This window comes from Podarcis melisellensis, assembly GCF_964234715.1.
Source record: "Podarcis melisellensis genome assembly, chromosome: 2".
Taxonomy (NCBI): domain Eukaryota; kingdom Metazoa; phylum Chordata; class Lepidosauria; order Squamata; family Lacertidae; genus Podarcis; species Podarcis melisellensis.
The window spans coordinates 41,027,584-41,046,869 of record NC_138529.1 but is presented as its reverse complement, the minus strand read 5'-3'; the positions used below and the strand labels follow the sequence as shown (position 1 = coordinate 41,046,869).

The window sequence follows — 19,286 nt, the reverse complement described above, 5'->3', positions numbered from 1 at the left end:
TAGCTAGCTAGCTAGCAAGCAGCTCTACATGGCTTTTGATTGCATTTTTTAAAACCATTGGCTTGCCCCATGGCTTGAGCCTTTTGGAGAAGTATCCATTTACCTTTTGGACCTAACCCACTCTGCTTAAATCTGGGTGTGTATAAAACATTATATAATATTTTAAATGGGTGACACCCAGCCACGATCCCCCAATTGTCCAATGAATTCTGCTTGTGCAATGGGACTTCTTTCACCCCCTTCCCCGAAAATCTTCTCTTGCTCTGCAGGGATTGTATTGGTGGTGCAGGGGGCAGAAACCTAAGCACATATTTTGAAAGTTTTTCTTAAGAGCTTCCTGTGTTAACATCATTTAACTAAAATTCATAGTGGCTAGGCATGCATATCCGAATAGAACATGAACAGTTAGTAGTTTCCTAATAGGGAGAATACTCTGGTGCTGCTTAAACCAAGGTGGAAATAACAGAAATATAAATTTTTAACAGTTCCATTCATTCTTTAGGCATTGTCTCAAAAATGATGTATCTAAAAATATTTAAAGCAGATCCTGTGTGTTAGAGAAGTAGGGAAACCCAAAGAGAACGTATATGGCAGAGTAACAAAGATCAAGGTATTTGAGTTAGGGAATTCCATACCTTTTGATTGTTTAGAGTGCCCGTGTGCCTGCCAATGTCTTGCTTTGGTGCCCACACAGGGGCTTCAGCACATTGAACCTCTAAACTGAGGCATGCGGAATAACTCATTCATTTTTATTGACATTTGTTTCAATGCCCCCCACATCCTACTCCTTGTTCTGTGCTACTATAGCAACCATAGTCTGCTTTTGAATTACCTCTGCAAAAGTCTGTGAAGTCAGGAATTGGTAGTACTTCTCAGTCAAAGAGCTCCTCCTTGTGGAAAGTATATGTATTAAATGGTTTTTGAGGCTGACTACTCATCGTAGCTGTCAATTCTCAATCTGAAAGTGGCTGCTTTTGTTCTTCATTTGCAGAAGTGCCCCAGCTTCCCCTAATCACTCTGGAGTGTTATCTGCTCACTCGAGTGGTGTGCAGACCCCAGAGAGCCTGTCAAGGGAAGGGTCACCTGTCCCAATGGAACCTGAGCCGGGTACTATCCAGCCAAAATTAGCAGTAATACAAGAAGCACGATTTGCACAGAGTGCCCCAGGTGAAATATTCATATAGTGTTCATGTATTTAATATGCATATTAAAACTGTACCAAACTAATGGAAAGTATAATGTAGGCTTCACTTCAAAAGCCAAGTTTGTTTGCAGAAAGAAATTATGAATGAAAATTAAAAACATAAGTACTCTATGCTTTGTGAAGGGCTAATAGAACACCCTTTTCCAAATACTTTAAAGATTTGTGAGTTGGGGTTGAAATGGAATTGTCATGCTGAAATTATGACAATTGATGGTGCTGGGTGGGGTTGATGGAAGTTGGGAGTCCAGCAGCTTCTGGATTTCCCCAACGCTGTGTTAGGAGGTCTCCAAAGGGGAAAGCAAACCAAATTGTTTCATAGGAGCACAGAGATTACATTGGTGACCTCCTGCAAAATGTGCTCAGCCACTGAACTACGGATCTACAACACTTACACTTGAAATGTACTTATGTTAGCTATTGGTGTTGCCAGCAGTTGCAACCCTCTCCTTGTGGCACAACAAGATTTTATTTTTTTTTACTTTTTTACTGCTGAAAACAGTGTCAGTAATACTGAACTAACTGGATTTACTCTTAGGATAGCTGAAGAAACTGTTGAAGGAGTAGGCTTTTTTAAAAATTCAAGTAAACAATATGTTCATAGACTTTTGGAAAGTGGGTGATTTAACTAATTTCCCCCCTTTGCCTTTTTTTGATAGGATCACCCTTATCTAGCCAGCCCGTTTTAATTACTGTACAGAGGCAGCTACCACAAACTATGAAACCTGTCACATACACTGTTGCAACTCCTGTGACAACATCAACATCCCAGCAGCCTGTAGTACAGACAGTTCATGTTGTTCATCAGATCCCAGCTGTGTCTGTCACAAATGTGACTGGATTAGCACCAGCAAATACTTTCACTGTAGCTGGACAAGCCGTGGTCACCCAGGCAGCAATGGTGGCCCAACCTAAGGGAGAACCTCAAGAGAATGGAGACTACAATGAAACGAAAGGTGAGAATTTGGTTCCAGTTCCCCTTGGAAGTAATACAGTCCACGTATGTTTTGTATTTGTTGCAAGTAGAAAAAAACAACTACATAATACTGATTTCTCTTAAGAAGTGCTAATTTTGATGCTTTAACCATGAATCATTCAGTGCTTTCAAACTTTGATTCTAACAGATTTTTATTTTTATTCCCACCCCCAGTTAAAGTGGAGCCTATACCTGCCGTTAGCCATACAACCATAGGAGCTGCTAGTCGGATCATTCAGACATCTCAGACGGCACCTTTACAGACGGTTACTCTAGTGCAACAGACACCTCTAGGTCAACACCAGCTACCAATAAAAACTGTAACTCAGAATGGAACACATATAGTACCCATCACCACAGCAATTCAAGGTCAGGCCAACACTGGTAAGTATTTGGAGTGATGTCTTTAGTGTCACAAAATTTTTTTTGTCACATTGATGTCCAGTATCTGTGGATTCTTGATTCTCAATTTTTTTACAGATTTGTGCTTAATTCTTTAGCTTATTTTGCGGTAACTACTACCTTGGAAAATTAAGGGGTTTTTTGTTTGTTTTTTTAGTCTACATCCTTTCCCTTTCACATTAAGTTAGGAACTGATCTATGATACAAAGAACTGTGTAACTGTGCTGTGCATTTGTATTTCTGGAGGAATAGCTCCCCAGCCCAGATAGCAGTCTGCTTTTAAAATCAAAAGGATGTTTCTGTTGGAAGTTAGGGAATTCTTCTGTGGGAACCACCACTAGTTATGCTCAAGGCTTTGGGCATGCCTAAAGTAACTCTTTTTACCCCAGCATTCGTTTGATTTGTGGTGTAATTAAGCTTTAGATATCTAAGCTTTAGATACAATCTTGGTATTCTTTTATTTATTTCTCTCCCCCCACATGCTGCCCTGAACCTTGAAAATGCAGTTCTTTACAATATATTATAGTTATTTAATCATGTTTTTTTCCTGGTCATTTCACAATCCTTTGGGACCATCTGCTCCCAGTAGAATATAGACTGCTATCCTATTCACACTTTCTGGCAGTAAGTTCCGTTTATCACAATAATATTTTTCTTCCTCTTTAGCCATAAGGTCAGCCACTGCAGATATTTTCACCCATGCAAGAACATCCTAGGGTTGTTCTCAAATGTGTGCCGCATCAAGCTTTCATGTAATACTCAAGCCATTCGTGGAATTGGGCTTCCTCTTGCCTTGCCTGCGTTTAATGTCTCTCCATTTGTTTATTTTACAGCTGCTGCAAGTCCCCTACACATGTTAGCAACCCATGCATCTGCATCAGCTTCTCTTCCAACAAAACGTCAGAACGGAGACCAGTCTGATCAGCAAGAGTTGAAACGTATCAAAACGGAGGATGGAGAGAGCATAGTCATAGCTGTGAATGTTGAAACTCCACCTGTGGCAGTGAGTGAACAAGGCAGCCAGAACTAGGAACTTAAGAGGAATATTTCTTTTTAGAATGATGCTCCGTGGTGCCAAAAGGAGACATTGAAACACCTAAAAATATTGAACATGTTCTCACATGGTGGGGAAAGGGGCCCTGTGACTTCAACTTTCAGCACTGAGAAAAAAAACACAGGTGGCCTTAGAACTCCTTAATTTAAAAATCGAAACCAAACTGTCCAACATCTTGTTCCAGAGGCTGTGACCCCTTTCCCCCCACTCCTCCTTGCCGTTCTGAAGTGACTCTTTATAGATAAGGAGAGATACAAAAGTTGGAAGTCTGCAACTTTAAAAAGCTCTATTGGATTGATTACTTTAAGGATTGAGTATCTCAGTATATCACAGCATGATAAGTACTTCATGTGACTGGATTTCAAACGATTGTATATTCCTCAAAGGGAACAGAGGCAAGGAGCCATTTCCTACATCTTGGCAGCTAGCCTTTCATAATGACCTACCCAATGCAGTTGTTGGTAGATATGCAGTATTTTGTTGTTCACATGTGGAATTAGAAATTTTTGATGTGTACTTTCATTTTATTTTCAAAATAATGGGGTCTTTGACATTTCAAATCACTCCATTTCTACTCCAGAAACTTTGGAATCACACAGTACTTTTCATGTGAAATTTTGTTTGGTAAAACTGAATGTAGGGTTTTTTAACCAATGGAATGATTTAATTTTGTCCTGTTAAAGTTCAGATAAAGCTACTTTGTTACATCTGCAAATTTTCATATTTTAGCAGTTGCCTGATAAAATTTAATCAGATTTTATTACCTTGTGTAGTGATCAAATGCTTCTTTGGGCTTGCATGTTACTGATTAGAAATACAGTGTAAATGAGCCGTTAACTGACGTTAAAGAACTGCTATGATGAATTTGACCAGAGCTGCACTTATCTGTTTCTCTTTCTTGCTACCTTTTGCTGTTTGTTACTTTGTGTTGACTTTGATTGTCCCTGGCTTATTTTTCCAGTCTAAAGTAAAACAAGAGTCTCGCTTAATATTGTGTATGTTTAAAATGGCAGACTGTTCTTCATTTAGAAAAGAGAAAATCCTTTATCACAAGTCCTTTTAAAAAGAGATAAAAAAACTTGTCAGAGGTATATCCAATATTTTTCAGCATAAGCGCCCACCAGTAGAAATTAATCTGATGAGTTTATCTTTAACTTTTGATGTCCTGCACAGACCTTCTGGGGTCTGCATTAAGAGTAGCTGTTGAGGTTTTCTAACAGTGGCTACCATACTATAATAAATGTGGTTTTTTTAAAAGTGTGTGTTCTGCAGTTGAACATTTTAAAGGATACTTCTCAGAGTTGTGATTGTAGAATCCACCTTACATTTCAGAACTGAACTAAAAGCTAAGACTGTTTTTTGTCTTTCATTCACATGCTGTCTTGTCCCTTCATATTAAGGTGAGTTAAAGGTAAAGACTGGCTTGAACCTTTGATTTGCCCTTTTTTGGCAATACCATTATTTATATATATTTTTTCATTTTGAGAAGAATCTGTATTTTCATGATGGACTGAAATGGCTTGGAATGGCTTATATTTAGTCAGTTTTTGAAAACTGTTTATCTGAAGACCAAATATGAGAAATCTGTACCAAGTATCATGTTAACCCCACACAGTAGAGCTGTCACAGTGTCAATCTGGATAATACATATTAAAAGATTATGAAAAAATGCTGTACACTAGCTGGATTTATAACAGCCACTATAAGCTGGGTAAAGCAAAAGAATTTATGTAACTGCAGCATTCTACTTTTTGTGCTGTGGTCACTTAATTTAGAAATAATTAAACTGAATTATTGGCAAAACATTTGGTTATAAACCTACTATTTCATGAGTATTAGGCAAACTGCTGCAAGTTTTTGAATAAAAAAATCTGGTGAAATTCTTAAGTCAGTCAAAATTTATTCACACTTGGAAGTTTTCTTATGCACCCAATATAGTCAGTGTAGGACACAGAATCTTGGAACAAAATTTACATCGCCGTCCTATGCACATCTGTCAAAATGCCATGGTTCCAGGTAAGGGTGCATAGAATGATAGCCTTCAATATAAGAATCTTAAAACTTACCTGCTGTTGACCTACCCCTTCTTCCATGGGCAGGGTACTCTAGTAATGCTTGCATTTCCATTCCATAAACTTGGTTAAGTAATGCTATGCTATTTGAGCACTGGGGAAAGCTTAGATATAACTTTAAAGTGTCAAAATGCCAATTGCCAGGGGTCAGACAAGTGAAACAGAGGGCATGAGTAGGATAGGCATCGGAAGTAATAACATAAACAAAGTATTACCAAATACAGAAATTCTTTCCTACCTTGTCTGCCAATGGTGTCTTATCTTTGCTTGTCTTACTCACTTTCCCTTATTATATGTAATACGTGAAGCTTTTACTTCAGTCACCTTTGTAAACAAGTAATTGCACAAAAAATACTAGGATTTAATTGAAGTGTATATTATGGCTCTCTGACATTGCAGCTGTCTCCTTGTGTGACTGCTACTTGAGATTGATGCTGATGTCTTTTGCAGAGGAAAATTTAATACAAGTCCATTTTAGGTTTCCGAAGACACTTGGACCAAGTGGGCAATTGCCTGGATGAAATAGCTAATGCAAAATCAGTCTTCCCACCCCCCGGAGCAATTTGAGTCACATGAGCAAATGCCTGCTAGTTATATCAACATCTGGGTTTATATATTTCCCCAACGGTGTTGCACAGAAAAGGAGCTCTGGGTAATTTCTGAGCAGCATGCCACAGTCTCTTACCATATCAATGTTGCAGTTAGCTGATGTACCTACTAGTGTTTGGATTATACTACCATTACTACAGTTGCTAAAAGTTGTTTCTGCACTGAGCAGTGCTTATTTTTCATCAGAATTTGACTTTCCTTTACGCATGAATTATTGTGATTTTAGCTAGTGTTTTCCATGGCCAAGGCTCAGGTGCAGAGAAATGGCATATGCATTTAACTATTAATAGCTGTTCTAGGTTGTACTTGTGTTTGTGTAAGTAGTCTAATTGGCATTTCTTTCAAAACCAGTCAGACAAGCCCATACTGGAGAGGAAGGTCCATCCAATCTTGTTTCATGTGCTGTGGGAGGAGACCTCTCAACTCATTTTAACAGTGGCAGGAGAAGGTTAATCTGTCAAGTGGGAATATGGCATTGGTGAGAAATGAAACATACATGCACACAAATGTCACACTTAAGTTTCTTTTCCTGAACATTCATAGGATGGTGGAGTGAAAGTGTATTACATTATAAGCTTTCAAACAAGTCTACTTTGGAAGATATATTATCCTAGGGTTGGCAGAGGTAGGCATGCTTATAGACAATATGCATAACAGTGAGGGTCATGGAAGATGAAATACAGAAGACTGAGCATTTTTTAAGCCTTAAATGTGTGTGAAGTAAATGCTGTTACAATTGACAAACTAGTGTTAATAACTACTGGGATTTCAAAAAAATGTTACCTTCAACCTGTGGGTGATGGAACTGAACTTCCTGTTTATTTTGTTTCAGCATACCTATCCTTGAAAAATTCTGCAAACATTACTTCTCTACCTGAGTTTTATGAGATTTGGAAAGGGTCTGGCAGTGATGGATTTCAGCAAAGAAACAACATTACTGTTTAAAAACTATATAATAAAAGGGTATCCCTAGAACAAAAGGTAATGATAAGAATTGGAAGTTGGTGTCAAAGAATTTGGCCAGAGGCATAGGTAGGAAAGAGAAAACTACCTTATACAGACTGTCCACCTAGACTCAACAAACAGGTTTCTCAGCAACATTGTTGGATACAATCTATTAGTGCCATAGATTACATGCATCCTACTCCTAATTGATCTTGAGCTATTAGGCAATTTAAATAAAACAAAGGACAGAACTAGCACCCATATACAGTGGTACATCCGGTTGTGGATGGGATCCATTCTGGAGCTCCGGTCGGATCCCGAGGTTTTCGCAACTGGAGGTGCCTGTTCTGCGCATGCGGCAAAACCCAGAAAAATACTTCCGGGTTTGCCACGTGCATATCCCGAAGGATACGTAACCAGAGGTGTGCCTAAGTAGAGGTACTGCTGTACAGAACTTCTGTTACCATAAAATGAATACAGCAAATTAAGTCACTTTAATTAAAGAAAATTACAAAAGGTGTGCAAAACAATTTCCATGATTAAATACACATTTAAAAGCAACATGCAAACTGACATCTGAATATAGGTTTTAGTTAAATGACAAATTCCAATACTTTTCAACTTGAACCAAGACTTCAATTAATTTTGAAGTATGCATGAAATCAAGGGAGCTAATAACTGAAGTTGTTTTTTAAGGGGATGATATTGGTAACTTCAAATAATGTGTCCAAATACCTCATTTCCCAAAATATAGTGTTGTGATTCATGTACTACTTAGTGTTCAGAGAGACAGCGGCTTAGTTTGTTCTGAACACATAATAAGCTTGCTGTATGATAGGGATTTCTTACAGGCTATAAGGTGGGAAAGCTGCAGCCCTCCAGCTGTTTGACTACACCTCTCATCATCCTTGGCCATGCTGGCTAGCACTGATGGCAGTGAAGTCCAGTAACATCTGGAGGGTCACACTTTCCCCCTTCTTGTTCAGTATACTACCCTCTTGGCCATTACAGATTATCTTGTACTTGTAGAACTTCCCCAGCACAACCTAAGTGCAAATACCAATGGATCAAGAACTGAAGTGTCTGGAATGGTTATTTCCAATACCTAAGCTGTTTGCTGTCACTTTCCCAACATCTCAACATTGTCCTATGCCACTTCCTGCCCTGCAGAATGGTTATTTAGGCCAACAGTACTTTAATGATGTTTGCTATGGATTTTTTTTTGGCACCTCTGACAAATGACAAACAAGTTAATATCTATTTATAACAGCATGAAAACAAGGACCATGAGCATTCTATCTATGTCAGAGCAAGTGCAACTAAGAGCCAACTTGCTGTAATATTCCTTTCTGTGTATTAGAAGATAGGAGGAAAAGGACATTTTACAAAGGCAGAAACTGCTGGTATAGATTTCCTGCCACCCCCTTAAGCACGGTACTAGAACTCAAATCTGTATGTACTTTTGACATGTCCCATTCACTGTTTAAACCTTAGTAATCTCCTGCCCCTTCAGTCTTACGGAGTGGCAGGCACTAAGCTTCACAGTTTAATTACAGAGAGAAACCCAATAGGCACAGGCTATGGAAACATTTTTTTAAAAAAAGGGGGGAAAATTGAAGGAACAACAGCAGCCAAAACTTAACATTTAAAACCAGCTGTTGACAGTTAACGTAGTAGTCCTCTGCCTTGCTCTGTCCATACTGGTTTGGGCTTCTTAAAGTCATCTGTCCCATCTTGAGCAGCACAGTTGACTGAAGGTAGTGAGAGGCCATCTCTTCAGGAAAGGGAAAATAAGCAGGACGGGGTTCCAGATATCCTTTCCCCCTACCTACAAATTTCCATCAATTCAGTCAAAGTTTGTCATCAGTCATTTCTAGGAACTGAGCATAGACATCCCTGGAGCATTCCCCTTTTTGATTGAATAAAAATTTGTAGTAGCTGCCATCTGCACAGATCGCTGCAAGAGAAAGATACTGTTTTCAGTTTGGCCACTGAAGTCAATTGCTTACACATTGTGTTTCACTGCACAGCTTTTGCTTGTGAGAGCAGCAAGAGACGCCACATTACCTGCAGGCTAAGAAATGTTCTATAAGACCTGCGCTATATATGCCAATCAGTTCTAGCACCTGGCTTGCCCCACCCCAGATAGTTCTTGATGAATCATTAAACTGCCCTCTGTGAGATCTCAAGTAACAATCTCGAGTGTTCAACATTCCTTGCAATCTAAACATTTTTTCAATCTTAGGCTGCAATCATACGACATTAATCTGGAGTTAAAACCCATTTATATAAATCACACTCCCATCAAGGACAGAGGTAGATTCCTCTAAGAGGCTTGTTTGTGAGCACAGCTGCTTGAATTCATAGGCTATGTTTGGGATATGCATAGTGAGGGGCCTTGTTTGATTTTTGGTGAAACTTGAGATTCTTACCTAGGACAGAATTCGGCTCTGTTCCAAAGGCACAGATGCAGGGAGAGCCTGAGGGAACCTGAAATTTGGAAAAACTCCATTTGGAACTGAAGTATTTGGGCAGGAAGCTGGCTGATGCTAAGCTGAAAAAGAAAGAAAGCTCTCTTCAGCATCATCTCAACCCAGTAGTTCAGGCACTGAAGCAAACTGACTCCTAGCAGCACGTATTAAGGTTAACAATTATTTTAATAATAATAATTTTTAAAAATATATATATTCCACCCTCCCCAGCCAAAGCCTGGCTCAGAGCGGCTAACAACAGTAAAATGATACAACATTCTAAAATCATTTCATTATAAAATTAGTTCAAATCAGATTAATGGCAACCATTGGGCTAGAGTTCTGTGAGGATTGCCAAAGGAGGGGGTCAGGCTGTGCCCTGGCCAAAGCCCTAGTGGAACAGCTCCGTCTTGCAGGCCCTGCGGAAAGATGTCAAGTCCCGCAGTACCCTAGTCTCTTGTGACAGAGCGTTCCACAAGATTGTAGCTGCAGCCGAAAAAACCCTGGCACTGGTTGATGCCAGCCTAACCTCTCTATGGCCCAGGACCTCCAAGGTGTTTTTGTCTGAAGACCGTAAGGTCCTCTGTGGGACATACCAGGAGAGGCGGTCCCGTAGGTACGAGGGTCCTAGGCCGTATAGGGCTTTAAAGGTTAAAACCAGCACCTTAAACCTGATCCTGTACTCCACCGGGAGCCAGTGCAGTTGGTATAGCACCGGGTGAATGTGATCCCGCAGCGAGGACCCCGTAAGGAGTCTCGCCGCGGCATTCTGCACCTGCTGAAGTTTCTGGGTCAGTCTCAAGGGTAGTCCCATGTACAGCAAGTTACAATAATCCAGTCTGGAGGTGACCGTCGTGTGGATCACAGTGGCTAGGTCAGTGATTATTTAAATTATTTACTTTATTTTAGCTACTGATACATTCTTCCTGTATGAAGTTACCTAATCATTTTTGCCTAGAGATCATCACACTGGCCCCAGCTGCTTACCTCGACTGCTTGTTCCTCTTAGGATCCTCCGCAGCAAAAATGTGCACTGTGGCATGATCACTTGACACACAAATGAGAGAAGCATCTTGGTTGAAGTTAATGCTAAAGGAGAAGTCAGAAACAAGTCTGCTTATATCACCACTGTCATGGAATAAGTTACTTTTTAAAGAAATGCCTATGTGTATATACTGCAACTTTTCAAACACTATAAGCCAACCTCTTTCCCAAGTATCTTAAAAACAAGAGTTTCTAACTGTAGGTTTTGGGGAGGTTATCTAAAGCAATGCCACCTTGCAACAACATACCCAGTGAGGTATTGATGCAGAGTGAAGCAGCATCAGGAACTGAAGTGGTAGAAAGTGAAAGAGCATTCACCCCAGAAGTAAACCACATAGACGGGAGGGAGAGAAATATATTCACACCTTTAAAAAGCATTAACTCCTCCATAATACATGTAGCTGATGAAAAGGGCGCACAGATATTGGTGAGGCATAATTACTTCTTAATTAGTATCTTAGTTCCTCCATAAACCAACACAGTTGCAGGATGAATGCTACTTTAATTCTGAGTTTTCATTCTGAGTTTGAAAAAAGGTGCAGACATCAAAGATCCTATGGACATAGAACTAAGGGATCCCTGTTTCCCCAACTTTTAAAAGCTATAGAAAAGTTCACATGTTTGAACTGATGCTTTATTGTATACCTCATACACTGCTACCTCTCAGACTGTTTATATTTGTCTGATGTGCCACACATAACACTGAACTGGCTAATGTGAAAAGCCAGCTGACAGTATCAGCTGTATGATTAGTAGGTCACAGATGGAAGAAAATTATTCACACACAGGAAGTTCATGTCTCTTAACTGGAAAATGGGGGGGGGGGTAGTTTTAAAGCATGAAACCCCCATTTGTACAACGGCCACTCCCTCATCTTGCTGATGATCAAGGCAAAGCATGATTCCTCCAATCCCCCCAACACATTAACAAAACAATAAAGCTTACCAGTAGATATTGGCAGCCTGAGACCCTCTGCGCAGTTCCTGGATTAAATGCCCAGATGATGTATCAAATATTCTTATTAGGGTCCCCTTGAAAAGCAACAGCACACATTAAAGATGTGAGGGGAGCCTTTCAAAAACAACACAAGTTCTTCCCAGAACACAACATTAGGATACAGCTGTTCACTTTGCAGATGATGGCTCTGTCTTTTTTCCACCACCCTACACTATTGTAGCTGCACATCTTTGCCCTTCCCATATGGAATTATTTTTGTTATCCGGTGCTATCCTTCCCACATATTTGGAAATCTCTCAGGTTTATCTGCATGAATATATCCAAGATCAATGCCACTAAAGTCAGTATTTTGACAGGAAGATTGAGAAAGTCTACATGAACTGGATTTATACCGTATACAGTAGTCTGAACCTAGTATATAACACATTTGTTACATATTTTGGAAAATTCTGGCATGCAATAGTGAGGCAGCAGGATGAAAGGTTTGAGTGAGGAACGAATAGCCAGGGAACCTATTTGAAGCAATGCAGGTTACAGGCTGCCAGAGAATGCAGAGTTTATCTCTTGACCAATATTTGCAATAACAGCATGCGTATTTTCAAATGTAATCACTACAACCACAAAGGTTACCAACTTTCTGTATAAACTTTAAAGCCAAGACTTTCATAAATTCAACTTCTATGTTAGATGATACAGTCTTCCCAGTAGGCTTAACAGTAAATTAAAGACTATACAATGCACCTATTAAAATGTCACGCAGACTCTCAAGATGACACAATTCAGGGTTCATTCTAAACCATTAAAGACTCTTGTGCTGTTTTCTAGCCAACTGTGGAGTAAAATTATTGACTTACTTTTTCTGATGCTGTGGCAATTCTTGTTCCCTGTAGGTTAAGAGCTATGCAACTTAAGACCCCTTCATGAGCTGGTATATCTACAGGAGGTTTCTCTGTATTTGCCAGGTCCACTATCTGCACATGTCCAGTATGTGTTCCAGGGAATGCAAGTAGGGAATTATTACTGTTTGGGCACAGGACACAAAGACCTGAAATACAATTTAAAGTATTGAGGAATAGGCATTTTTACCACCATCTCTGTCCTCCCCACCTTCCATCTGAAAATAAGTTTTGAGAGTACTTGGAGCACTCAAAAAAGCAAGCTAGGAAGCTTCATGTTACCACATAGCCATGAGTGTCAATGTCTGTATTGTCGGACAAACTGCAATGCCCGCAGTGATGGAATGTTAATCATAGCATACCGTTGACTCCCACCCAAAATTGACAATTAGCCCTGAAATGCCATATTCCAACAATGCATTGCCCAACAATGTTTTTCTTTTTTCCAAATCCAACGTGAAAACTATGGGAAGATGGAGGACTAATGGTTTTCCACTGCACTTAATGGGGATGACAAGGATGCTATGGCTCAGCATCACAGCACTTGCAAAGCATGAGAAAGGTCCAAGTAGTTTTTTTATATAGTTAAGTCCTAGGGTGTGCAAAATAGACAGCATCAGTTATCATAGCAAACAGAAGAAGAACAGCACAGGATCTTTCTTTGTTCCTCTTACACTTTATGTAGTGAATAACACTTACCTTTAGGATTGTAGCAGGTTTCGAAGACGTGCAACTGGTGAGGGTTGTGCGTGAATGTGAAAACCTTAATCATAGAGTCCAGAACTACCACGATTCTGAAAGAGAAGGCAATGGCAGGCCAATTAGCATCATGTCCAGCTACACTGGTCCAACTCCAAACTGGGGGGAAAACAGAAGGAGCTCTCCATACAACAGAGTGTGACCAGACTTACCTATCTCTTCGCAGCTTAACTGCTTTGACTTCTGTGGAAAATTCTATTTCAATAACGGTCTTCTTTTTCAGATCATCCCAGATCATCACTGCAGAAATGGAAATGGCCTTATTAGTCTTAAAGTAACACCTTGCAATCTTACAAAGTGCTTCCAGAGATGCCACTTTGGAAGTCTAGCTACATGAGGAACTACTGCATCCCAGACTACCCAGTTTCCACTGGTTCACTTGGCATAAAAAACAAAAACAAAAACCATACCCCAAGTTCAGATCTTCAAAATTAGACATTGTACAGTTAGCATTCAGTTACAATTGGTTTGGGGCAGGAAAAAATAGAAGCATCAGCTACATCCAAACAAGTCTTATATGATGGCATTCTGAAGCTTAGTCTACCCTCTTCTTCACCCTCCCCACCTGCTACTGCCAATAGCTTTTTATTCCTGTTTATGTGGGAGTGCAGTATCATGGCTGCTTATCAAAATCGGTTTATCCTTTGACCATCTGGAAAAACACAAATTATCCTGAATACAGGGAAACAATAGGTCACAGATTGCTCTAGCTAGCACCTGGCATTAATAGGAATGATACCTCATTGCACAACTCGAGAAGGGTGACAGCTAAGTCCACATTTATTCAAATTTTAAACTACCCAGGAGGTTTTCGATAAAATCTGCTTGAACACCAGTTACATTAAAGCTGCTTGGAAATGTTTACTGCTGAACTCAGCCCTAAGCTATTGCTTACTTACTGCTCAATACTTTACCTTTATTAGGTGGGTATTTGGGTTTTTTTCCTCCACCAACCAAAGCTAAATAATTGCAGCGAAACAACATTTCAACATGGCCAACGCCTCCTTCTAGAAATTCTGGAGAAGGAAAAGGGACATTTTTAATTAAACACTTAAGGCAAATAAAAGTTTATTAATACTGTAACTTCTTTGTGTATCAAGAGGATTCTCTCCAAAGACTCCAAGTTAAAATGCAGCTGATGTCAGTCCTCTTTTACTTTTAACTCCTGGAGTGCCTCGTTTCAAGACAATGCTTCATCATCAGAAAAGCCTGCTCAGAGCCTTCTTCTGACCACACATTATGGACACAGTAATATTATACTGGATCAAAGTTTTAAAAAATTGTACTCAAATTCTGGCAAGTGAAATCTCTGTTCTATGCACAGTTACTTGAGGGTATAGAATTGCACAGCACGTGGTTTAAGATGAAAAAACTGGCGCAGCAGAACAACTATGTATATTGAGGAAGAATCTCACCTTGTTTCTCCTTCTCTTTGAGCGGATCTGCATTAAACACTCTAAATCCATTTTCCATCCCACATGCAAAGCACCCTAAAAAAGAAGAGGATTACTACGTCAGGTATATATGCTCTGTATCAACAGGAAAAAGACAGCTCAGTAGTAGCACATGCTCTTTGTACAGAAGTCCCAGACATCTCCCATTAAGAGGGTCAGGTAAGACTCTTCCCTGCCAGAGATGCTCTTAGTCACAACAGGCAATACAGGAATCTAACTGCAAGTACAGATCCAATGCATTACAGTGATTCAGTTGTGTCCATGGCAGTAGAATGGATTTGTGAACATTTTAGAAAAGCAATTGGCACTAAAAGCTATAAAGATGCCTGGAACCTGATGTATTTTCTTGGCTATTTAGGATCAAACCTGCGCAGCTGTTTATAGGGATTAGGGAGTCCTCATTCAGCCAAGTGTAATTTGTTTTTGAACTGGCTGGCCCACAACAGGCTTAAATTGAGAGCTCTGTCAACCACACATTTCCTATTTCTTGTAGTTGATGCCAGTTATTGAGAAAAATGTGTCTTCCCTTTCCCCGCCCCCTTCTGTTCTTCTACTTCAGCATTTATAGTAACTGCATATTATTTTCCCCATTTATTTGTTTACCAAGAAGCACAATCAAGTACATCAATCTAAATACTTTTTCCTTTCAGCCAGTTCAAAACTTTATTCACTATAATGGTTTAGAATGAACCTTGAATTTATGAGCCACCACATAAAACGCCTGTTCTTGTGTTGATACCTTTCAGACCTCTTGTGGGGGAGGCACCCAAAGAAGGGCCTCAGGTGATGATCAAAGGAGTCAAATAATTTCATGCGGGGAGAGGTGGTCCCTGAGGTATTGCAGTCCTGAGCTGTTTAAGGCTTTATAAGTCAAAACCAGCACATCTGAATTGGTTGCCAAGATAAAAGCTGGAATTCCAACAACTCTACTAGCCTATAAACAAGCACCCTAGGAAACTGCATCCTGTAGGTGTAGCCCATACAACCCACATGATATAAAGTTTCTGATGCAAATAGAATGAACATTTTACTAGCTTACATATTCTATGAAACTCCACTGAAGTGACTACTCAGATTACTGCAATAAAATATTTTCAAGGTAAAGAACAGCAAAGCATGTGTATCTGAAGAAGTGTGCATGCACACGAAAGCTCATACCAAGAACTAACTTAGTTGGTCTTTAAGGTGCTACTGGAAGGAATTTTTTGTTTTGTTTTGACTATGGCAGACCAACACGGCTACCTATCTGTAACAGCAAAGCATAAGCTTTTCTAGGGTGAGGTTTACTACAAGGAAGTTGATCCCTAACTTGTGTTACTCTAGTGAGTCATACCCTATTTTCTTGGCAGAAAAAAAAAAGAACACTAGCTAGGATGACTATTTTTCCTAACTCATTCACTAAGGGCCACATCAATTTGGGGTGCCTCACACACTGTATTTTTAGGGGAACACATGAAATGTTAAATGTGCACCTAAACAAGTGTGATTTTCTTAGAAAAACAATTATGAAACGAACAGGAGCACAATAAACATAGGACACTCCTCAATTTGCAAGGACATAACTGGTGTAGTCACTCAATTTGAACTAGCTTCCCTAACAAATTAAAATGACAAACTATTTGTCATTGCTACTAATTAGGGATAATTGTAAGAACATAAGAACTGCCTGCTGGATCAAGCCAATGCTCTATCAAGTCCATCGTCCTGTACTTCAGCAGCCACCCAGATTCCTGTGAAAAACTCAAAAGCAGGACCCGAGCTCAGAAGCACTCTTCCCTCTAGTGCTTTCCAGTAACTGGTATTCAGAAACATTACTGCCTCCAACTGGGGAAACAGTTATCATGGCTAGTAGCCATCAATAGCCTTATCCTCCATGAATTTGTCCAATCCTCTTTTAAAGCCATCCAAAAGTTGGTGGAGATCACTGCCTCCTCTTGAAGTGAGTTCCACATATTAACGATGTACTGCGTGAAGAAGTACTTTCTCTCATCAGTTCTGAATCTTCCAACATTCAGCTTCATTAGAGGTCCACCAGTTCTAGCGGAGGGGGGGGCTTTTCTGTCCATTCTCCCCATGCCATGCATAATTTTATAGACTTCTATGTCACCTCTGATTCACCTTTTCTCTAAACTAAGAAGCCTCAAACACTGCAACCTTCCCTTGAAGATCCATTCCCCTTATCATTTTGGTTGCACTTTTCTGAATCTTTCCCAACTTTACAATATCCTTTTTTGAGGTGAGCTGACCAGAACTGTACTACACAATATTCCAAATGTGGTTGTACCACAGATTTGTATGTCATTGTGACATTGGCAGTTTTATTTTCAGTTCCTTTTCTAATGCCCCCCTAGCATGGAATGTGGCTTTTTTCACAATTGCTGCACACTGCGCTGACATCCACTATTACCCAAAGTCTCATTCCTGGTCAGTCACCACTAGTTCAAAGCCCATGAACGTATATGTAAAATTATTATTCCCAGTGCTAACAATTCATTTACAATGAGTTGCATTTGCCATTTTACCAACCATTCATTCAGTTTGGAAAAGTCCTTTTGGAGCTCTTCACAATCTGTTTTCATTTTAAAGACCCTTAACAATTCAGTATCATCAATAAATGTGGGCACTTCACTGCTCACCCCTTCCTAACTCTTGATCATTTGTGAACAAGTTATAAAGCACAAATACCAATACCAATTCTTGGAAGACTCCATTTTGTGTTCCTTTTGGTTCTCTTCATTTGGACAAGACTTCCTTTTGTTAAAGGAAGCCTTCTTGCCTCTAACGGCTTGTCTCTGCACATTACCAAACTGGCATTCTCTTGGCCCTCATGATACTTTTTGTGTACACGCCAGCTGAGTTTCTAATACTGCATTTTTAAACAAGTCCCCAGCAATTTGGAGTGATCCACCCCACTTGACTTTGCCTTTCAACTTCCTTTTTACCAAGTTCCTCCATTTGGGGAAGTTTCCTGTTTTGAAATCAAAGCACATTTAATTTAATAGTGCTATGGTCACTGCTCCCAACTGGCATGACAACAATTACATCTTGCATCAGGTCCTGGGTGCTACTCAAGATTAACCTCAGGGTTGCTTACTTTCTAGTTGGTTCCATGACCAGAGGCACAGTCATTTAGGGTATCTAGAAATTTTGCTTCTTTACTGTGACTGGGACACAGAAGAGATACTGCAGGTCATAATGTTGCTGCTATGTGCCCTTTGATTAAAAGCAATAAAACTGTTCAGGACATTCAATTCTGCATGCAAATTTATATGCCCAAGAAAGCAGCTACCTCTGAAAGAGCTGCAGTTTGATGAGAATTCAAGCAAGGCAATCTGAGGAATAGAATAGTGCACAACTGGGCCAAAACACACATCTTAGCCCTAAGTCCAGCTTTGGCATCTGCTTGTGGGAACTGTTGAATTATGCATCAGTTGCAGTGGAAATGGCATTGAGTAGGAGGGCAAGCCTGACACTCATGCCCAACAAGGAGCTCAATAGATGCAGGGTTTTAAAGAGAAAAACTAAAGGAGAACAGGATGAGGCAATGTACAAGGGGTAAAGCATCTAGGCTGGGCCAAGCACTGTTGTATTAGGACAAAACAAGGCTCCGCGTGGAAGCCTGAGAAGGCAAGGAGGAGAATGGAAGCAACTGCCTCCCCTGTCTTGGTGTCTCTGGGCAGAGGCCGATCCTCCCCGCGCATTTTGCAAAACACCAGACTCCGACTGCGCCCCATAAACACCCAAGCGCGCTAACCAGAGGCCGGAAAATGGAAAGGGGAGAGACGAGGCCAAAGGGGGAACTATCGGCACCCATCAACGTTAACAGACAGTGCCAAGCAACACAAACTTAAGGGACAAAGGCAAGCTGCTGGGGGGAAAGAGGAGATGTGTCTGAGCCCGGAGAGGGCAGCCCCCTCTCTTCGCCCCAAGAAGGGAAGGTAAAGCCCTCCTCCCCGCCCGCACTTTTTTGTGCCCAGACATCCGTCTAGGCTGGCCGCGGGTTCGAGACCTGCGCCTCCCTCCTCTCGGAAGGCCTGGAATTATTTGGGTGGGGGCGAGAAACTCAACTTTCGCCTCTCCCAACCTCGCCCCATTATAGGCGCTGAACACGGGGGAGGAAAGGAAACCCGCCAAGCCCGAACGCCTCCCCCGCGGCCGGACCCCTGACTCCCACCCTCCACCCCCGGCGCCCCGCGAGGGTCTTTACCGTGGTCCTGGTTGAAACCGGCGAACAGCAACCCATTCCCGTGCGGGTTGGCTGGGAGCAGGTTCATGGCGCCGGACTCCGGGGAAGGCCGCAGCCGCGGACGGGGGGGGGGGTCCTTCACACCATCGGGGGAGGGTCACTGGCCTGAGGGGGCGGCAGCGCCACGATTCCTTCCGGACTAGACAGGCGCCGCGCCGAGCACCGAGCGCGTCCAATGAGCCCTCCCAGGCCGACCAGAG

The 19,286-nt window shown here is 40.9% G+C and overlaps 2 protein-coding genes across 3 annotated transcripts in view; one reads left to right on the top strand and one right to left on the bottom strand.

The window, feature by feature from the left end:
- Nucleotides 1-4,890, top strand: part of FOXK2 (forkhead box K2) — a 31,000-nt gene extending 26,110 nt beyond the window's left edge. The window contains exons 6-9 of one of the 2 annotated variants that reach the window (XM_081895138.1): nt 992-1,167; nt 1,861-2,157; nt 2,352-2,546; nt 3,413-4,890. In XM_081895138.1, coding sequence (XP_081751264.1) covers nt 992-1,167; nt 1,861-2,157; nt 2,352-2,546; nt 3,413-3,609 — 865 coding nt within the window. In that variant the 3' untranslated portion in view covers nt 3,610-4,890. Of the gene's footprint in view, nt 1-991; nt 1,168-1,860; nt 2,158-2,351; nt 2,562-3,412 lie in introns of both variants that reach the window. The other variant, XM_081895137.1, reaches the window with a different exon arrangement.
- A 2,844-nt stretch (nt 4,891-7,734) lies between these two features.
- Nucleotides 7,735-19,271, bottom strand: WDR45B (WD repeat domain 45B). Its single transcript, XM_081895535.1, has 10 exons — nt 19,048-19,271; nt 14,802-14,876; nt 14,301-14,402; nt 13,539-13,626; nt 13,327-13,421; nt 12,586-12,776; nt 11,720-11,805; nt 10,718-10,819; nt 9,692-9,813; nt 7,735-9,216 (listed from the first exon to the last, which is right to left on the bottom strand). Exons 1-10 carry the CDS (start codon nt 19,112-19,114, stop codon nt 9,110-9,112), a joined length of 1,035 nt encoding a protein of 344 aa, XP_081751661.1. The 5' UTR covers nt 19,115-19,271; the 3' UTR covers nt 7,735-9,109.
- Nucleotides 19,272-19,286: the final 15 nt, after the last annotated feature.

Excerpts from the sequence above, each read along its gene's own strand:
- WDR45B (XM_081895535.1), bottom strand. The coding sequence starts at position 19,114 with ATGAACCTGCTCCCAGCCAACCCGCACGGGAATGGGTTGCTGTTCGCC. Across the intron at positions 14,877-19,047 it reads CGGTTTCAACCAGGACCACG|GGTGCTTTGCATGTGGGATG; the intron begins GTAAAGACCCTC and ends CTTCTTTTTTAG. Across the intron at positions 10,820-11,719 it reads CAGGCTGCCAATATCTACTG|CATTAACTTCAACCAAGATG; the intron begins GTAAGCTTTATT and ends CTTCTCCTTTAG.